We start from the raw sequence: 18,955 nt of genomic DNA, 5'->3' as shown, positions 1-18,955 counted from the left end.
GGGCGCCTAGAGCCTGTGCTCCACAATAAGAGAAGCCACTGCAATGAGAAGCCGGCACCACAATGAAGAGCAGCCCCCGCTCGCCACAACTAGAGAAAGCCTGTGTGCAGCAATGAACACCCCATGCAGCCAAAAATAAATAAATAAATAAACTTTTTTTAAAAAAATAGTTTGCCAAACCCTGATCTAAATGAAAATACATAACCATACCTTCAGCAGTTACACATGTTAAATTATCTTTTTAAGGCTTTTTTTTTTTTTTTTTTTTTTTAGGCCACGCCATGCAATATGCGGGATCTCAGTTCCCAGACCAGGGATCAAACCCATACCCCCCGCACTAGGAGCACAGAGTCTTAACCACTGGACCGCCAGGGAAGTCCCTTTAAAGTACTTCTTAAAACAACTAATTTTCAGGAATTCCCTGGCGGTCCAGTGGGTAGGACTCTATGCTTTCACTGCCGTGGCCCATGTTCAACCCCTGGTTGGGGAACTAAGATCCTGCAAGCTGTGTGCCACAGCCAAAAACAAAAACAGAACTAATTTTCAAATAGATCATCCTTTTAGATTTCTGTCCTCTGGTTTTCACACAGTCAGTAATATCAGTGCACCTCCTTTGAATGGCAAATGCCAGCCAGCATTTTGAGCATAGTACTTATTCATCAACAACTTTCTTGAGTTGTTAATTTAATTTAGTTTATTCTTTTTAGTTTATAAAAAGAATAAACTAAATTAAATTTATTTTAATTTAAATTAATTAAATTAAAGATTTATACCACATAATAAAAAAGAACTTTTGTAGTAAAAGCCATGAAACTATTCTAAATGCTCTGCGGCAAGATTGCTCAGCCCCGGTCCCCACCCACACAGGTAGGTAGCATCTACTTACAACCTGTCATTTCTGTTGTTCCCCACTGACCCAAAGGGAGGCCCGGCAGCTTAACGCATCTCCTAAGCTGAATGCATGGGCTTCAGCACAATGAGCTGGTCCAACATGTGGCCGGGAGGGACAGTAGCCTGGAATCCTCTGCCACCTAGTAGCAAGAGTCAGCTGTCCCTCACCGCATATGTCTCAGCAGGTTTCCCTTTATCAGAGAGCGCTCACGTAGTCCTTGAAAGGGAGGTGTAAGTTACCTTGCTTCAGGGAAGGATTGGGAGAAAGCCAGGTTGTCCCTGGGTGGTCCTTCTGACTTAACCATGTGGTAAAGTGAGAACTACCTATTCATTCGATTTCCTTCTACTCATTTCTTCCTTCTTCATTCACACATCGAATATTTTTATTTCCACTATGTCTGAGCACTGTAACAGGAGCAGGGAGACAGTGGTCAACGAGGCAGGACACACCATGAACATGGGCAGCGTTTGTTGTCAGCACAAGGGGCATTGTCTTCATTTGTATCGTCCAGAAGAAAAAGGTGCTTTCACTGTGACTCCATTCCATGCGTTACATTAGAATGGTAGTAGCTTCTGACATGAGATTTTCATCTGCTTCAAGCAGTCTTTTGCTTCCTCCATCCCCCACCCCCGCTTTGGAGCAGTTTTTGGAGCTATCCCAAGAGGTGTGGCACTATGGATACGTGCAGCTGGATCCCTGTACCTGTGACTACCCAGAACCCGGCTGTGGGACTGTTCTTTCTGTTGGCAATAATGAGATCAGCTGCTGCATAACCCTGCCTGATAACCAGACCCAGGATGTCACTTTCCAGATGAACAGAGTGAAGTGCTGGCAGGTCACTTTCCTTGTGAGTATCTTGGCAGCTTGCCTTACCCATGATTTAAAGCCTCCACCCACGATTTTAAAATCCTAGTGTTCTCGATGACAACAGTGGTATTGGGGACACAGATTTGCCATTCGAATCAGTACCTTGAGTGGACTGGCCTCTAAGCCACAGTAAACATCACCTAGTGGTAAAAACCTGTCTATTGTCTGGTACAAGTTCCCCACCCTTGCTGTAGAGACAACCGTCTTCCCACCTTCCACCTTCAGGCTTCTTTACTGCTTGAAGGGTGTTTAAAGTAATAACGAGTAGCAATAACAGGTACCATTTATTGAGCACTCAGTACGTTCTCAGTACCCACAAGATCTCTATGCTTGGAAACTGAGCGCTGCCCATCAGAGCTATTTTTAAGGAGCCCTGGCATCATACCTACCTTGCCATCTCCTCCCAAGAGAAACCCTTCTGATCAGACTTATTGAGTGCCTACTTTGTACCAGGTGCTGTGCTGGGCAGTGCCACATCTGCTATTTAATTAAGTTCTTAAAAATAACCCAGTGAGCTAAGAGGGATTATCCCCTTTACACAGGCAATGGAGGTTAACTAGTAGAGGATGGATGCTACTAGAGCAACCATGATACCCAGTTGCTAAATCCATGAAACCCACAGGGATTTTTTAGCTGGCTTGGTACTAGGCCTGTCTGTGGCATTTGATACAGTCAACCACGTCTTCCTTTTCAAAACTTCCCCTGCTTCCTCCCCTAATTTTGTGGGCTGCCTCTCCCTCTGACTACTCCTGAAATGCTGGTGATTCCTGGGGTTCCATTTCTAGCATCTTTCCTCTACATATTCCCTGAAATCAATTACAGATGACTGGTTAAAAGTCCAGTATTTCCTACTGCATTCTTGACATCTTCACCAAGTGTTTCATAGACACCTCAAACTCAACCTTTCCCCAAACCAGACTCATCTTTTCCCTCTCATGCCCATCCTAAGGTTCTTCCTCCTGTGTTCCCTATCTTGATAAAGGGAACCTCTACCACCACTCCTTAATTGCCAAACCAGCAATCTTGAAATAATCTCTGGCTTTTCTCTTACCTTACATAGTTTCTTTAAAAAAAAATTTTATTGACGTATAGTTGATTTACAATGTTTCAGGTGTACAGCAAAGTGATACAGTTTCACATATATATATGTATATATTCTTTTTCAGATTCTATTCCATTATAGGTTATTATAAGATATTGAATATACTTCCCTGTGCTATACAGTAGGTCCTTGTTGTTTATTTTACATATAGTAGTGTGTATCTGTTAATCCCAAATTCCTAATTTATCCTCCCCCCACCTTATATCTGATATAGAGACCTATCTATTCTGTGACCCTGCTTTCTCTCAAAACTCTCCCTTTCTCTCTGCCCTCACAGCTTGGTCTCAACATTTCCTGCCTGGATGAAATCCACAGCCTCCTAACCCTTCTTTCTGCGCCACTCTTTCCCTCTGGGGGTCAGAAAAAAATATATCATATGATTTCAGTCTTTTTGAACTATGGGAACTTGTTTTGCGGCCCAAAGTTTGGTCTATCTTGAAATGTCCAATGTGCACTTGAAAAGAATGTAAATATATGCTGCCAGTATTGGGTAGAAGAGTCTATAAATGTCAATTATGTCAAGCAGTTGATGGTGTTCAAATAACCTCTGTCCTTACACATTTCTCTCTACTTGTTCTGTCAGTTATTGTGAGGAGTGTTAAAATCTTCAACTATAATTGTAGATTTGTCCATTTCTTTGAGTTTTATCAGTTTCTTCCTTCTTTTCCTGCCTTCTTTTGACCGAGTGACTATTTTATGATTCTACTCATTTGCACCATTGGTTTTTTTTTTTTAGCTATACCTTTTAAATTTATGGTGATTTAAGGGTTTGTTTTTTTTTTTTTTTTTTTTTTTTTTTTTTTGCGTTACGCGGGCCTCTCACCATTGTGGCCTCTCCTGCTGCGGAGCACAGGCTCCGAACGCGCAGGCTCAGTGGCCGTGGCTCCTGGGCCTAGCCGCTCCGTGGCACGTGGGATCCTCCTGGACTGGGACACGAACCCATGTCCCCTGCATCGGCAGGCAGACTCCCAACCACTGTCCCACCAGGGAAGCCCGTAGAGATTTTAATATATATCTTTAACTTATTACAGTCTACTTTCAAATGTTACACTATTTCACAAAAAGGGTAAAAACCTTACAAGAGTGTACCTCTATTTGTCCCTTCTGTCGTTTGTGGTATTTGTTGCTATACTTTATTTCTACATATAAGCCTCATGCTATGTTATAATTATTTTTGCTTTAAACAGTTAATTATTTTTTAGGTAAACTTTTAATTTTGATGTAATTGTAGATTCACATGCAGTTGAAAGAAATGGTACAGAGATCCTGCATACGCTTGACCCACTTTTCTCCAATTATTACATCTTACAAAACTATAGTACGACATCCCCACCTAGGGTATTGACATTGATACAATGAAGAGTCAAGACATTTCCATCATCACAGGGATCTCTCACGTTGGCTTTTTATAGCTGCATCCACTCTCTCCCACCCCCATCCCTCCTTAAACCCTTGCAACCACTAATCTATTTGACATTTTCATATTGTATCATTTCAAGAATATTATATAAAACTTTTGGAGGTAATGGATATATTTATTACTTGATTGTGGTGACGATTGCATGTATATGTGCATATGTCCAAAGTCTTCACATTGTGTCCATTAAATATGTGCAGTTTTTTGCATATCAATTGTACCTCAACTGAAAAAACAAACACACATAAAACAAGGTTATGTATTGATCGGTTGATGAAAATGTTGTGACCAGAGGTTCACAGGAACCTAAACCTATATTTCCCCTTAGGCTGTTTTTCAGTACCCACTAATTTAGTGCTTATGGTATCATTATAGAACACGACTACTGTGAATAATAAGAATGGACTGTGTTTAGGAGGTAAAAATATAAATAAAAGCAAGGAATTGATTACCTTAAAAAATAAAATAATATTACATGAATATAATCAAGCATTATGTAGCTTTTTGGGATTTCCTTTACTTAGCATAATTCTTTGGAAATTCATTCAGCTTGTTGTGTATTTCAGTAGTTTGTTTCTTTTTGTTGCTGAGCAGTATTACATGGTAGTGAATGACTAAAATTTGTTTAACCACTATCTGGTCGTTTCCAGTTTTTAGCTACTATGAATAATGCTTCTATAAATATTCATGTATAAGCTTTTGTCTGAGCACAGGTCTTCATTTTTCTAGGATAAATGCCCAGGAGTACAATTGCTGGGTCATGTGGAAGTTACATATTTAATTTTTTAGGAAACTGCTAAACTGATTTCAAGGGAGCTGTGCCAGTTTACATTCCCACCGGTGATCTATGAGCAATCCAGTCTCTCTGAATCCTCCTCAGCAATTGGGTGTTTTCACCATTTTTTATTTTATCCACCCTGATAAGTGTTTAATGGTATTTAATGATTTGATTTGATTTGATTTTCTCTCATGGCTAATGATGTTGAACATCTTTTCATGTGCTTATTTGCCATCTGTGTATCTTCTTAGGTGAAATGTCTTCATATCTTTCACCCATTTTCCAATTGGACTGTTTGTTTACTGTTGAGTTTTGAGAGTACTTAAATTTATTCTAGATACTAGTCCTTTGTTGGATATGCGGTTTGCAAATATTTTCTTTCACTTTGCAGTTTTTCATTTTCTTAATAGGGCCTTTTGCAGAGCAAAAGATTTTAATTTTGATGAAGTCTAATTCATCTGTTTTTTTATTGTGTTTCTGGTGTCAAGTCAGAATTCTCTGCCAAACCCTAAATCCTGAAGAATTTTTCCCCGGGTTTTTTTGTTGGGTTTTTTTTCCTAAAAGTTGTATAGTTATAGGTTATACATTTAAGTCCATGACCCATTTTGAGTTAATTTGCATATAGGGTGTGAAATTTAGAACATGGTTCCCTTTTTTTGCCTATGGAAATCCAATTGCCCCAGCACCACTTTTGAAAAGGCTATCTTTTCTCAATTGAACTGCTTTTGCACCTTTGTCAAAAATCAGTTATGCACATTTGTGTGGGTATATTTCTGGATTCTCTGCTCTGTTCCACTGATCTTTGTGTCTATCCCTCCACCAACACCACACCATCATTCTCTTCCTTTGTAACAGTTTTAGTGAGATATAATTCATAAAGCATGCAATACATGTGCTACCCTCCAGGAGGGCAGCATTTCCTGACAGTCCTACCTAGAGAGCCACAGCGAAGACGGAAAGTTTTCGCAAGGGAATTTGAAACTCCAGTACTAGAAGAGAAAGGGATAGATGCTGTATAGCAAAAACCACAGGGGCTTTCTCCAGGCTTTCAGATCTGGCCCTACCCTGCTTCTCTAAGCCCCTTTTCTCACCACCCCCCATGCCTCACAGGCTGTGCTTCAGCCACACTCCAGTGTGCCAGGTTCCCTCAGGCCTCAGTGCATTTGCACTTGTTTTTTCTTCTACCAGGAACCACTTGTCACCATCACCCCCCTTCCCCCCAAAAAAACATACAACAAACTTGGATAATTTCTACTTCTGCTCAAATAACACCGCCCCCTCCCCGCACCCCACCCCCCCACAGCCTCTGCCAGCCTTCCTTTACATCCTAGTCTGGATTAGGTGTCCATCCTATTTACTTCCATAGACCTGTATTCATTTCCCTTATAATATTGATACTTATTATATCACACTATGATGATTTGCTTTAATGGCTCCCAAATAGATTGAATTTATAGTTTCTTGAGAACAGGAATAGTCTCACTTGTTTTGATATTTTGCCCAGCACATAATAGCCACTTACATTCCTACTGAATATCAAATAATATCTTTTCCTTTATAGGGGACTCTGCTGGATACGGATGGGCCCCAGCAAACTCTCAACCAGAACTTAGAGCTCAGGTTTCAGTATAGTGAGGAGAGTCACTGGCAGTGGTTTGTTCTTTACACCAAACAGGTAAGTTCTTAGGGCAGAGCAGGAAAACCTTCTGTGCTAAAATGCTCTCTTGCACTCCGGGGTGGACAAAGCCCTAACCCAACTGGAGCAGAGTACTAGAGTGTGCTACACATGCTCCTTTGAGCCTGTAATGTCATTTATTTTGTTTTATTTTACTAGTCACCAAAGCTTTCATATCACTTAGAAATGAATTTAGTTACCAAGTAGCAGAAGACTTGACAAACAGTGACTTAGACCATGGGTCATTAAACTTTTTCTCAAAGAACCAGTTGGTAAATATTTTAGGTTTTGAGGTTCATATGGCCTCTGTTGCAACTACTCAACTCTATTGTAGCACAAAAGCAGCCACAGACAATACATGAATGAATGGGTGTTTCAATAAAACTTTATTTATAACTAGAGGTGGGGTGGCTAGATTTGTTTGCCAACCCATGGCTTAGACAATACAGATATTTGTCATCTCATTTAATAAGAATACTGGAGGCAAATGATTGGCATCTCTATAATTCTTTTGGCATTTTCCAAGTAGATAAAAACTATCCCTTTTATCTGGAAAGCAAAAGCCTTACCCCAGAAGCCCCCCAGTAGACTTTCCATTTTGTCTCATTGGCTGGAACTGGGTCACATGAGCACTCCTAGCTGCAAGGGAGTCTGGGAATCAAGCATTTGGCATAGAGGAACTGGATTCATGATCAGTTTAGAATAAGCATCACTGCCTAGAGCTGGGTACTTCCAAAATCAGTGTTCTGTTACGAGGGAAGAGGGAACAATGGCTGTTGGGTAGCAGTAATTAAATTTGAAGTAAATTTGAAATAATTGAAATAAAAAATCCATTAAAAAATCTAATTTTCTAAATGCCAAATCCAATTGAAAATTCTTTTTACCGAGATAAACTATTTCAATTTGGAGTCAAAATTACAAAAGTTCTAAAATGAAACCAAAATATCAAAGTAATCTTTGCATCAACATTATATTCAACTTGAGTCCCTGGCGATCATACTCACTTCTGTGTTCCATGGAGCATTCTGGTCTCAGGCACAAAGCTCCCTTTCAACTCCCTACTGGTACAGTGCTGATCAGGAGATAATAGACATCAATGTCCTCTGAAAAACACAAAGTACTAAACCAACATCCTAAGTTAAAGAAATGTCTACCCAGGTTCACCTTAAATAGAAAACATTCTTAGGGAAATGATAGTATGGTTTGCCAAGGCGAGATCTGCAGTCACTTGGAGAGACACAGAGAGATTTTGGCAGTGAAAGCACGCCCTTCCGCTAGAATGTTATGTGCAGTAGTTAAATTTTATTATGGTCTTTTAATCTAGTTTGAGGCAAATGAGTTTAAGCCACTATAGAGAGGTGCAATAAACATTCTTTTAAAGGATTCCTGGTAAGGTCTTATTTCCTTTGGAGTGTGGGTTTTTTGATATGCACCCAAGGGCTACTTCTGCAAAAGACAGAAATGTGGCTTGTGTGCCTTGCAAATACAAATGAGGGCTGGGGCCCAAATCGTTCCCGATCCCTTTAAACGGAAGCTCAGTCCCTTCATATTTAATAAACCTTACCTGGCTTATAGCAGAATCCTAACCTACATATTTCTGTAACTTTGTATAGGAGTTCAGTGACCATCCTTGAGCACAAATTTATACTGAAGTTCTATAGCCTCAAGCTTTGAGCTTCAGTTGTCTCAAACCTCAGTCGGGCTGAATAAGAAAAGAACAAGCCAAGAGTTGAGAGCAGAAAAAAGAGGGGAAAAAAAGGATTTGTGGGAAAGGAGCAAATGGGAAAATCACAGGGAACCTTAAATTTGGCACATGGGGTGAAGTTCCTGGAAAAAGGAAGCCCCGGTTTTTGTGCAGCAAGATGGATGACACGTGTGTCTTAGCACTAACAGTGATGAGTCAGCAATAAGCTACAGGTGATGTTGGCGGCAACTGACAGTCTTGACAGTGAATGATTAAAAATACCAGAAAATTTAAAAATGAAGAGAAACAACTAATTTTGTCTTTAGTTCAGTAAAAGCCATAAGGTACTAATATATTCTTTCAAACAGGTTAGTATGTATGCCTAATAATAGGTCTCTCGGTCTTTATGCATACAGTTAAATATAAGGTTGACCATCATCAGTTGATTTATTGCAATTATAAGCAGTTTTTATTATTTGTTGCTCATAGACATGAGCTGTTTACAAAGTAATAGAAAAAAAAATGGGATGTAAGGGGAGAGTTTTGAAAGGGAAAAAGATTGATAATGAGATCCTGGTCATTTTTAATCTGCCTTTTAAAAAATTACTGCAAATATATCCATGTAATTGAGAAAATTTATGGTTATTTGCTAATTATATCTTATGCAAATTAACAAAAGTTAAAGAAGAACTCTAAATTCTTAAAAGCATACTGTTGTAGGTCAGAGCACAAAATCTGCTTTGCTGTATGAAGAGGGAAGGAAGAGAATAAGGATCTCTTCAATTGAGAGAGTTCTTTATTTCTTAGGCTTTTTTGCTGAGTAGCTGCTTGAAAAAGATGATCTCAGAAAAGATGGTAAAGCAAGCTGCAGAGAATCCAGAAATGGTAAGTGCTCTTATCTGTGTATATGTTTCACTTGATTTCCACCATCAGCTGACACTAAACTACACTGATGAATTCCCTGGGCCAGCAAGTCTGGTCCTCAAGGGAAGAACCCAACTGCCCAGAAGTGAGCTTCCCTGCCTTCTGGGAGCTCAGTCTTCAGAATGCAAGCCATGTTTTCCAAGGAGAAGTCGTCCTTGGATTGCTGAGAACTCTCTAATCCTATACTCTGTATCCTTGTATTTCTGCCTTCCCCCAAACGGAAGACTCCAGATTTACCACAAAAGCAGCATCATAAAGACAGCATCTTAAGAGGTCTTTAACACAGCAGCGATGAGCTTACATAAGCTCTGCAGTTTTGTCTCTAGAAAGAACTCACAGCCTCTTAAAACTTCCACTGTGCCAAATGAAAATGCCTTTAGCAGTTTGGAGAAGCCATTGAGTAAAAGAAGCTCTCAAGGCTATAATTTTTCCTCAATGTAAAATTTACTTTGTTTTTCTAGTCTTCATCTCTTCAATAAAGGCCTAATTACTCACTGAAAGTGTTGGTGCTATAAAGAGAGTTCCTGAGATTTTAAACTTTCTACTTGCCTTGTCACCATCATTAAAAAGCTTGTCCCAAATAAGATAGTACAGTTTGGTTTTAAATAAAAAAATGATTACAAATACTAATGCTTGGTTGATATTTATAAACATAATTCTCTTGCAGAATAGTACACTGGTCTTTAAAAATACAACAGAGGGGCTTCCCTGGTGGCTCAGTGGTTGAGAGTCTGCCTGCCGATGCAGGGGACACGGGTTCGTGCCCCGGTCCGGGAAGATCCCACATGCCGCGGAGCGGCTGGGCCCGTGAGCCATGGCCGCTGAGCCTGCGCGTCCGGAGCCTGTGCTCTGCAACGGGAGAAGAAAATATTTGAAAACGTTCCCTAATGTTTTCATTTAATTTTAGTGTTTTATAAAAGGGTGGATAATACCATTAGTTTAACATTGATCTTTACTTGACTTAGCAGCTTTTTTCTAAGAAAAAACGTGCATTTTATACTTACTTCTCTTTCTTCTAGAACTGAAAATATTTTCCCAGGGAAGATAAAATTCACTGCCCCTTGGTGTTTGAACGCTTCAAAATGTACTAGAAAGTAGCAAATCAAAGCAATGAAAGAATCAAGGATGCTTTTTTATTTTTTAATTAAGCACGTGTCTTTTTTTTTTCTTTTTTTGCACATGGGCTTTCTCCAGTTGTGGCTAGCGGGGGCTACTCTTCATTGTGGTGCGCGGGCTTCTCATTGTGGTGGCTTTTCTTGTTGCAGAGCACAGGCTGTAGACACGCGAGCTTCAGTAGTTGCAGCACACTGGCTCAGTAGTTGTGGCACGCAGGCCCTAGAGCGCACAGGCTTCAGTAGTTGCGGTGCACGGGCTCAGTAGTTGTGGCTTGTGGGCTCTAGAGCACAGGCTCAGTAGTTGTGGCACATGGGCTTAGTTGCTCCACGGTGTGTGCGATCTTCCTGGACAAGGGATTGAACCTGAGTCCCCTGCATTGGCAGTGGATTCTTAACCACTGTGCCACGAGGGAAGTCCCAAGGATGCTCTTTTTAAAAGAGTAATAAAATCTAACCTCCTAGGCAGGATGGACCCTCTTAGGCTCCAATTTACATATTTACATATATATATGATAAATATGTATAAACATAAATATATCATGTCATTATACATATGTGTGTGTATATATATGTAGGGAGAGAGAGAGACAGATACAGAGAGACAGAGAGAGAAAAGTAATTAAAGTAGCCCCATTAAAAGGGAGAACTACTCTCAAACGTGGTTCAGTAAAGTGTAAGCTATTTGATGCAGGAAATACTTGTACAGTGAATAGCAAAAGAGTTTGCTCTATAATAGGAGAAGGTAGTAGTCTATTTAAAGTTTTAAAGAAAAACAAGCACACTACCACATTCCTTGGATTTACACGCAAATTAAAATCTATAGTTATCCCAGTGGCTGACAGCAAAATCAGCATGGTCGTCGATAAAACTTGTACTGCTTTATCCAAATATTCAAGTTTTATTTCCACGAAGTCTTTATTTCTTCCCTTATTTTGGTTCTTAGAAAGAAAAGTTAAGACCCTTCCTCTTGAAAATTGGATGTTGTAGGAATAGTCCACATTTTAGTCTGGAATTTCATGTACAAACCCCTGGGTAGAATGAGATCCTGGAAGGGAAATAGAACAGACAGATCAGCTGTTTGAACTTCGACTAAGTTCTAGACCTCCTCACAAAGCACAATTGATGAGAACAAGTCATTTTATGGAGCTTAAAGTAGCCATATAAATATTTGACTGTGACATTCACTCATTTTCTAGGTAAACACATAACGTCTGAACTGACACCTATCGCTTATAGAAGGCTTGTATGGACTAAGAAACAGAGGTCTCTAATTTGCAAGGCAGAATAAATTCTATAATTTGCAAGGCAGAATAAATTCTAAGATTTTGATAATTGTGAAGAATCGGGGGAAGGAAAGAGAAATTAAGAAAACTGTAACCAAATGAGCTCCATAAATAAAGCAGATGGTCCCTAGGGAGATTAAATAGTACTGTTTTATCCTGGTAAGAAGGAAGGAGTGAAAGAAGAAATTTAGTGCTAACAAAGTTAATTAGCTTAGTTAGCTTTAAGCAATGCTTTCAAAGGTAAGACTTGAACAATTTATGAAGAGATCATTAAAATTTGAAGTCAAAAAATGCACTAAAGAAAAATGTAAACACCCAACAAAAAACATGTTAAATTCTTCAGACAGTATTAATTGAAAACCAGAAAGGGAAAAAGAAGTGTAACATTCTTCTTAGAGCTATGCTCCTACAGAAAAACCTAAATTATTTTTTCTAATATTTGCTACTTGTAACTAGAACAGAATTAAAGGATTATTTTATTTGAAAATAAAGTCTATTAGTTAGGAGTAGATTTGGCTTCCTGTAACAAAAAACAAGACAAAATAAGTGTCTTGGAGAAAATAAAAGTTTGTTTCTCTCTCATCTAAAAGAAGCCAAGAAGTAGGCAGTCTGGGGCTGGGATGGTGACTCCATGATGTCACCAGAGACCTTTCTGGTCTACCGTCTTCAGTGGGTCTGAATCTCTAAATTGGTTTTCCGAAAAATGGCAAAGAACAGGTAGCATTCTGATTCCAGCTTGCCTCATACCTCCCATCCCCTCCCCAACTACCATTGCCATAAATATTTCTCTCTCCACTCCTCTTTCATTTGGGGCAAGATCAGACTATGTAAAAGGCCATTGGATTCAGAGATGGGTGCTTTGAAGTGTGCTTCTGCTACGTGATGAGAATGGGAAACACCAAGGGCAGTGCTATCTGATGTCCCAAGAATGGTAGCCTTTGCATAGCTGGTCCAGTTCAGAAAACGGAAAATGTACTGACATTACAGTCATCACAAGAATGGTCTGAGCACAGCAGGAGGACAGAGTTTTAGAGAGCCAGGGGGAAGTTACTGTGCAGGAAGGAAGGGTTATATTATTAACAGAAATTCTGTTGATGAGAGAGAGAGTGCAGGAATACTGCATTATGAAAAAAGGATTACCTTTTTCCCCCAACTTTATTACCCCAGTATATAAAATATATAAAGCCTATTGAAATAAGTCAAGGAAACTGATTATATCAGAAATTGCTTAACATTTGTAGTGGGTTCTATTTTATTTCATTTCTACATGGGGAGGGGGAGGGGAAGGAGACTAGGAGAGAGAAAAATTCTGGGAGGTTTCTCCTAACTTCTGTATTTCGTCACACAAGTCTACTTACAAACTATAATGTAATATCGTAAAATAATAATAATGAAGCACATAAGATATCAGAACATTAATTTCTCATTTACCAAGACCTAATAATGATTTTTTGAAACTATTGACATAGGCTTCAACTATATAACTATCTCTGTTGAGAATATTAACCTAAAGGAAGTCCTACGTATCCTTCAAAGCAATGTATTTTATGGCAAAATTAAGTTAAAAGATAATGCTCTTTTGCAGTGTCATGTTATTTATCCCACTTATCTTGTAATGTCCCACTCTATAGTCTCACGAATAATAAGCAATAATAAACAACTTAGTTAATTCAGCCCCTCATTCTGTCATTTACCAATGCCTATGTTTACCATACAGTGGCTAGAAACTGAGAATCCAGTGTTAAGAAGTTTATTTGTGGAAGGAGAAAGGCAATTAGTACAGAAACATTCAGGATTACAGAGTGATAAGATGAGATACGCACATAATGCATAGTTGTTTAATAGCTGTTCTTTTCTTTTTCTATAAGGAGAGTCTAAGAGCACTTTCCCCTAAACCCTGGCTAGGAGACTGACCTTTGTGTGCTGTGGCCTTGCCCTCTGACCTCCAGCCTCCGACCGACCGCTGTCACCCAGGGGGAAACCCAGTGAGGTTGGAGAGTGGGAGAAAATGGAGACTGGGGTATTTATTTCTCCAACTCTGTCCCAGCTGGGTCTCTGGGGTTGGCCCGGCCCTCTATTGAGGGCACAGCTCCTGTAGGTGACCTCTCCTCCCTGCTGCAGCGGCCACTCTGGTTCCAGTACCAGCTGCTGCCGTCGCCCCTTCAGACCTAGAAGCGGTAAGAATTACTCCCACGCTCCCTAGCCCCTCACTGCTAGCCTCTGAGGGCTCCCACACCCCGTCACTGATTCACTTGAATCTTCCCCACACCTCCATCAGGCAGTTCCTTTTAGAAACTCCCCTCAGCTGCCCCAGGAGTGGGCCATCTGTTTTCTGCCGGGCCCCTGGCCGTTATAGTAAGTTTACCTTATGTGCATGAGATATATTCAAGTATTTTAAACTTTGGTTTGATTAATGATGCTTTTTGATTAATCAAAGCCCCATCTGGCTTTGGTTCAGCATATGGATTGGAGCTCTGTGGCTTATTTGTGGATTCAGGAGTTCATTTCGTGTGAAGTCCTTTTAAAAGCTGTGTTAAATCACAAAATCCACAGGCAGCCACCAATGTTAAACATTAAGCTTCACTTCACTTTTGGGGACTCAATTTCCGCAACGCTGAGATACTGGCAAACGAAGGGGGCCTGTGCAGACGATGAGCAGGTGTCCTGCTGACTGGCAGCCTTCGGGACCATTAAGAGGATTATTGTGGAAGGAGAAATGTGCTGGTTAAATAGATTATTTGTGTGCTCGCTTCTCCGGCTGTGCTGACTGACATTTCACTAATCTGTTTAGCAGATTGAAGTTCCAGAACAAGGCAAAAGTAAAAAACACCACAGTCAACAAAGCCAGGTCTGTGAGTAAAATTATGTAATGGATATATTATAATTCTGATAAATCTGCCCGTTTTTCCCCTTTAAGTAACCAGTCATTCTACTTTTAAAGTTAAGCCAGAATTGCCTTTCACAGAAGCTCCTCCATATACGCTGGTCCAGTTGGACAACCATCATAGAAATAGTATTTTTTACCGTGGCACCCAGTTGGGTGAGGAGAAATACTTTCCTGAATTTATATATAGAAAACTTCCAAGAAGCATACAAAATTCTTCAGTAATTTTCTTCCACACTCCATACATTTTTTAAAAATCCTCTTTCTAGTTTGTATATTTTAGTTTCATCGACTTTCTGTGGTGAACTCTGTATAAAAGAACTTTTAAGTTTATAAACTACTTTTTCAAGCATTTGGGTCTGCTGTGCAGATAGCAATAACAATAAATATCATAATAGAAAGCATTAATAGACACTCATTGCCAGGCACTGTTCGAAGCACTTTTCTGTGGATTAATGCATTTATCCTTACCGTGATCCTGTAAATCAGCTGAGGAAATTGGGGCACAGAGAGTTAGGTGACTTGCTCCAGGCTGTATCAATGTATCAATGTATCAATGGCAGGAGGAAGCAGGCAATCTGATTCCAGAGCCGTGCCCTTAACTAACTCTTCCTTTCAAGGTTCAAATCCTAGTGTGGGTGAACAAAATAAAGGTAGCCTCTAAGTAGCGTTTGAATGGGATTTATTATTGGTCCAGCTCCTGTCACAGAGTCTGCTGTGTATATAAAGATAGTATATAAGTACAGTATTTATAAATATATAAGGTCCTTCCTTGAGTGAATGAGCTCAGAGAAAAATTTAAAAAACAGATTAAATGCAGAGCTGTCCCTCCTACATAATAACAGCATTTCTGGCTGCTTACATCAGAGACGGGAGGTGAGAACTCCACCAATTCCTGGCTGTGTGTCTTCAGGCAGATCAAAAAACTAAATGTGTATAAGGGACTCCTGGGGTACTTACTGAAATGCAAATTCCTGGGCCTCACCCCAAAAGATGGATTCAGTAAATCAGCATTTATAGCAAGAACTCCAGTGGGAAACACTGCACCAAGCTTCAGCTTCTTTATCTGTAAAATCACTCCGTCACTTAAATTCATCCATTTCGGCAGCATAGTGACGGCATAGAGCTGTGGTTCTCAACCCTGGCTGCATATTGTCTCCTGGAGAGCTCGAAACACTAATGATGGCTGGGCTGCACCCTCAAAGATTCTGATTTAACTGATCTGAGGGGCGTGGCAGCAGAATTTTTTAAAGCTCCCCACGTGGTCTAAAGTACAGCCAGGATTGGAACTATTATCCTAAAACAGTGGTTCTCAGAGTGGAGTCCCTAGACCGGAAGGGTCACCATCCCTCGGGAACTTACTAGAAATTCAAATTCTCAGGCCCCCAACTTACTGGATCAGAAACTCTGGGGTTGGAGGCCAGCAATCAGTATTTAGCAAGCCCTCCAGTTGAGTCTGATGCATGTTTGAGTTTGAGAGCCACTATCCTAGAACAACAGACAACACAATAGTCAGCATGGGTGAGCAGCAATGCTAAAGGAGGCAAACCTCCCTCATGCTCTGAGCAGGGCCAGCATGTCGGAAGGGGGCCTGGTGTCCAATTATATTGAATTCCAACTTATTTTAGCCAACCTTTATAGAGAGCTTATCCTGAGCTAGGCACTGTTATAGTTGCTTTCCACATATAACTCATTTAATCTTCACAGCAACCCAAGTATTATTATTATCCTTGGTTTGTAGCCAAGGGAACTGAAAACACAGAAAGGTTAAGTAACTTGCCCAAGGTCACACAGCTCGTAAATGATGGAGTTAGTATCCGTACCCAAGCAGTCTTTATTTGTTACTTAACAAATAAAGTTTATTTGTTCCTTTAACCACTCTGCCATGGGGCCTCTCTATCAAGACAAATATCTCAGAGAAAAAAAAAATTTAGCTGCTCTGCCTGGTGAGCTGCCACACATTTATCTCACCAGGGCCAAAGCCCACTCTCCATGGCCCTGTCTTAGAGATTTTATAAACACTGAAAGCCAACTGTTCACTTACTGAAGGTTTGCAGCAACCGTAACTTCTTAAAATATTTTAAAATAACTATAATACTTTTTAAAACTTTGTGTGCACTAAAGGTTTTGGGTGAAGTTAACAATTGAAAGTCACATGTCTTTAAGAGAGGGGAAAAAGACAAGAGAGGCAGAGTTCAAGTGTTACCTGGAGAGATCCCAGTGCCTGGAAAGGTGCTCTGGACACGCATACCCCTCCATACGTGTAGAAAGCACTCTCAGCACTAACAGATGTATAGCTACCTCGGAAACAAAGCTTCTACACGATAAAGCCATTTAAAACAACCAGTGCTTAACAGATACAACCTTTTAGTTGCCTTTTTTATATTAAACTTTGGCTTTTTAACTATTATTGTTGTTATGGAAATTATTTCCTCTCATATATATTTCTAACCTCTCTGTTTACTTCGTAACAGAAAGACTATTCTAGTTTTCTGCCAAGAAAAAGCAAGATTAAGACAGCTGAAGTTGACTGTGGTTTGGGGACCATAAAGGAAGAAGGTCTTTGAAGAGAAAGTCTAACTTTTTAAAATGTTCTCAAAGGCTGTCTTGACCATGAGAGAGCTTGGGGGTTGAAAGTAGGCTTCCTACCACCAGTGGAAGAAATGTGACTCCTTCCCATTTTTTTCACATTAAGATGGACCATATTCATCAAGACTACTTCAGAACTCTGCTCATCTCAAGATTAAAGGGAAATGCAAAACGAAGTTATATAGTTTGTTTTTAGTGACTTATATGTGACAAATGGCAAATCTGAACCAATTAGTACAAAGCTCGTTGGGGTTTTTTTCCCCTAAGATAGATATTTACCTGGCTTCATGAAACCTTTTATATGTTCTGATATTGCATGAATGAAAGGCTTAATATAAAACACTAAAAATGCATTTTGGGTTAAGATCTGAGGGCGTGACTCATCAGCTGTGGCTCTAAGAAATGGAATCATTGAAAAAGAATTCTGGACTTCACTAATCCATCACCAGAGCAAGGAGTTGATGAAATACTGATTTGTTTCCTTATATAATTCTGAACCTACCAATGTGGATGTGCTCCAAGTAATAGGCTGCCCAGTTCTCTGTTTCTCCACTGTTGTAGTTGTATTCTGTTCTTAGAATACTGAATTCAGCTCAATAGTCATGACACTATTTTGAATATTTTTATTTTGGAAACCAATGGGGCCCTGCACTTGATATCAGATACCTTAGCTTTAAAACTATGTATACTTTTCTCTAGACTTTTTCTTATCCAGTTTCAGTTCATCATTAATTAATAGAATTATATATAGAACTAAGATTGCAGGAAGGGAGAGGGACAGAAGAATCAATATAATTAGGTAAAGTGTGATATTATAATGTTCTTTTCTAACTGGGTTGTGTAACTATATAATAAATATGAAATATATTCTAGTGAACATAGAATTTATTGATGAAAATTCTGTGAATCATTTTTTGAAGTGTAGAATCTGTTAAAGCCCTATAATATTTATAAAGCAATGTCTCTAGCCATAACTTCTAGCGCCGTAAAGTTTTATATTTATATTTTAGGCTGTAGTGGGACATTTTTGCAAGGGGGAATCATAAACATCCCAGATCACCCGTGGTGAGTGTATTAATGGGCTAGGATACATTTTCAGATTAAAATAGAAGCTTATCCTCTATTTCGCCAGTTTAGCAATAGTCAAAGTCTATTTAATAGCAAATGCCTACACTGTATAAGAATCTATTGAAGACCCTAGGAATGCAAAGAGAATTTGTATTTGGGGTGAGAAGATGCATATATTAGATTGAACCATATGTAACTGCTGTTTTGTAGGTCAAAAATAGTTGAATGTTACCCATTTCATATGTTGCAACTTGACACATAATTGCGAGTAATCCAAGACAGCATGGAGTAGGTGTCCAATGTGTAGTGTGGACCTGTGTGTCATAGGAAGTTGGTGGGTGGGGTGAGTAAGGAAGGCCTGAGGGGAAGAGGGACTTTGAAGAAAGAGTAGAGACAAGTAGAGGCAGAGATGGGGGCACACATGTAAAAGGAAAGGATAGACACTGATGGGAGAGTGAGTACAGTGTTTAGGGAAGGATAGGCAACTGTGCTAGCAAAGTTTGAGATTAAGGGAGTGATTAGGAGATAAGAGGAAAGAGGGATCTGTATATATGCGTACACGACTGCAGCATCCCTATAATATAATAGAGCGATTTATCCCCATTTGAAGATGGCAAAAATTGAAACGTTGAATTTAATAGTTTTTTTCCCAAGACATTGAGATTATCATCAATATC

At 39.6% G+C, this 18,955-nt stretch overlaps 1 protein-coding gene across 3 annotated transcripts in view; it reads left to right on the top strand.

The window, feature by feature from the left end:
- The window catches only part of SNX31 (sorting nexin 31), a 62,713-nt gene extending 44,734 nt beyond the window's left edge, over positions 1-17,979 (top strand). For 2 of the 3 annotated variants that reach the window (XM_030863003.3, XM_070043998.1), the window contains 5 exons: positions 1,536-1,739; positions 6,618-6,731; positions 9,223-9,300; positions 14,529-14,585; positions 17,096-17,979. In XM_030863003.3, the coding sequence (XP_030718863.1) occupies positions 1,536-1,739; positions 6,618-6,731; positions 9,223-9,300; positions 14,529-14,585; positions 17,096-17,188 (546 nt within the window). In that variant the 3' untranslated portion in view covers positions 17,189-17,979. The remainder of the gene's footprint in view (positions 1-1,535; positions 1,740-6,617; positions 6,732-9,222; positions 9,301-14,528; positions 14,586-17,095) is intronic. The other variant, XM_070043997.1, reaches the window with a different exon arrangement.
- The last annotated feature ends 976 nt before the right edge of the window (positions 17,980-18,955 follow it).

This window comes from Globicephala melas, chromosome 17 (assembly GCF_963455315.2).
Source record: "Globicephala melas chromosome 17, mGloMel1.2, whole genome shotgun sequence".
In the NCBI taxonomy this organism is placed as follows: domain Eukaryota; kingdom Metazoa; phylum Chordata; class Mammalia; order Artiodactyla; family Delphinidae; genus Globicephala; species Globicephala melas.
Note: the sequence above shows the minus strand (reverse complement) of the source record. Positions and strands in the feature narration are given on the sequence as shown.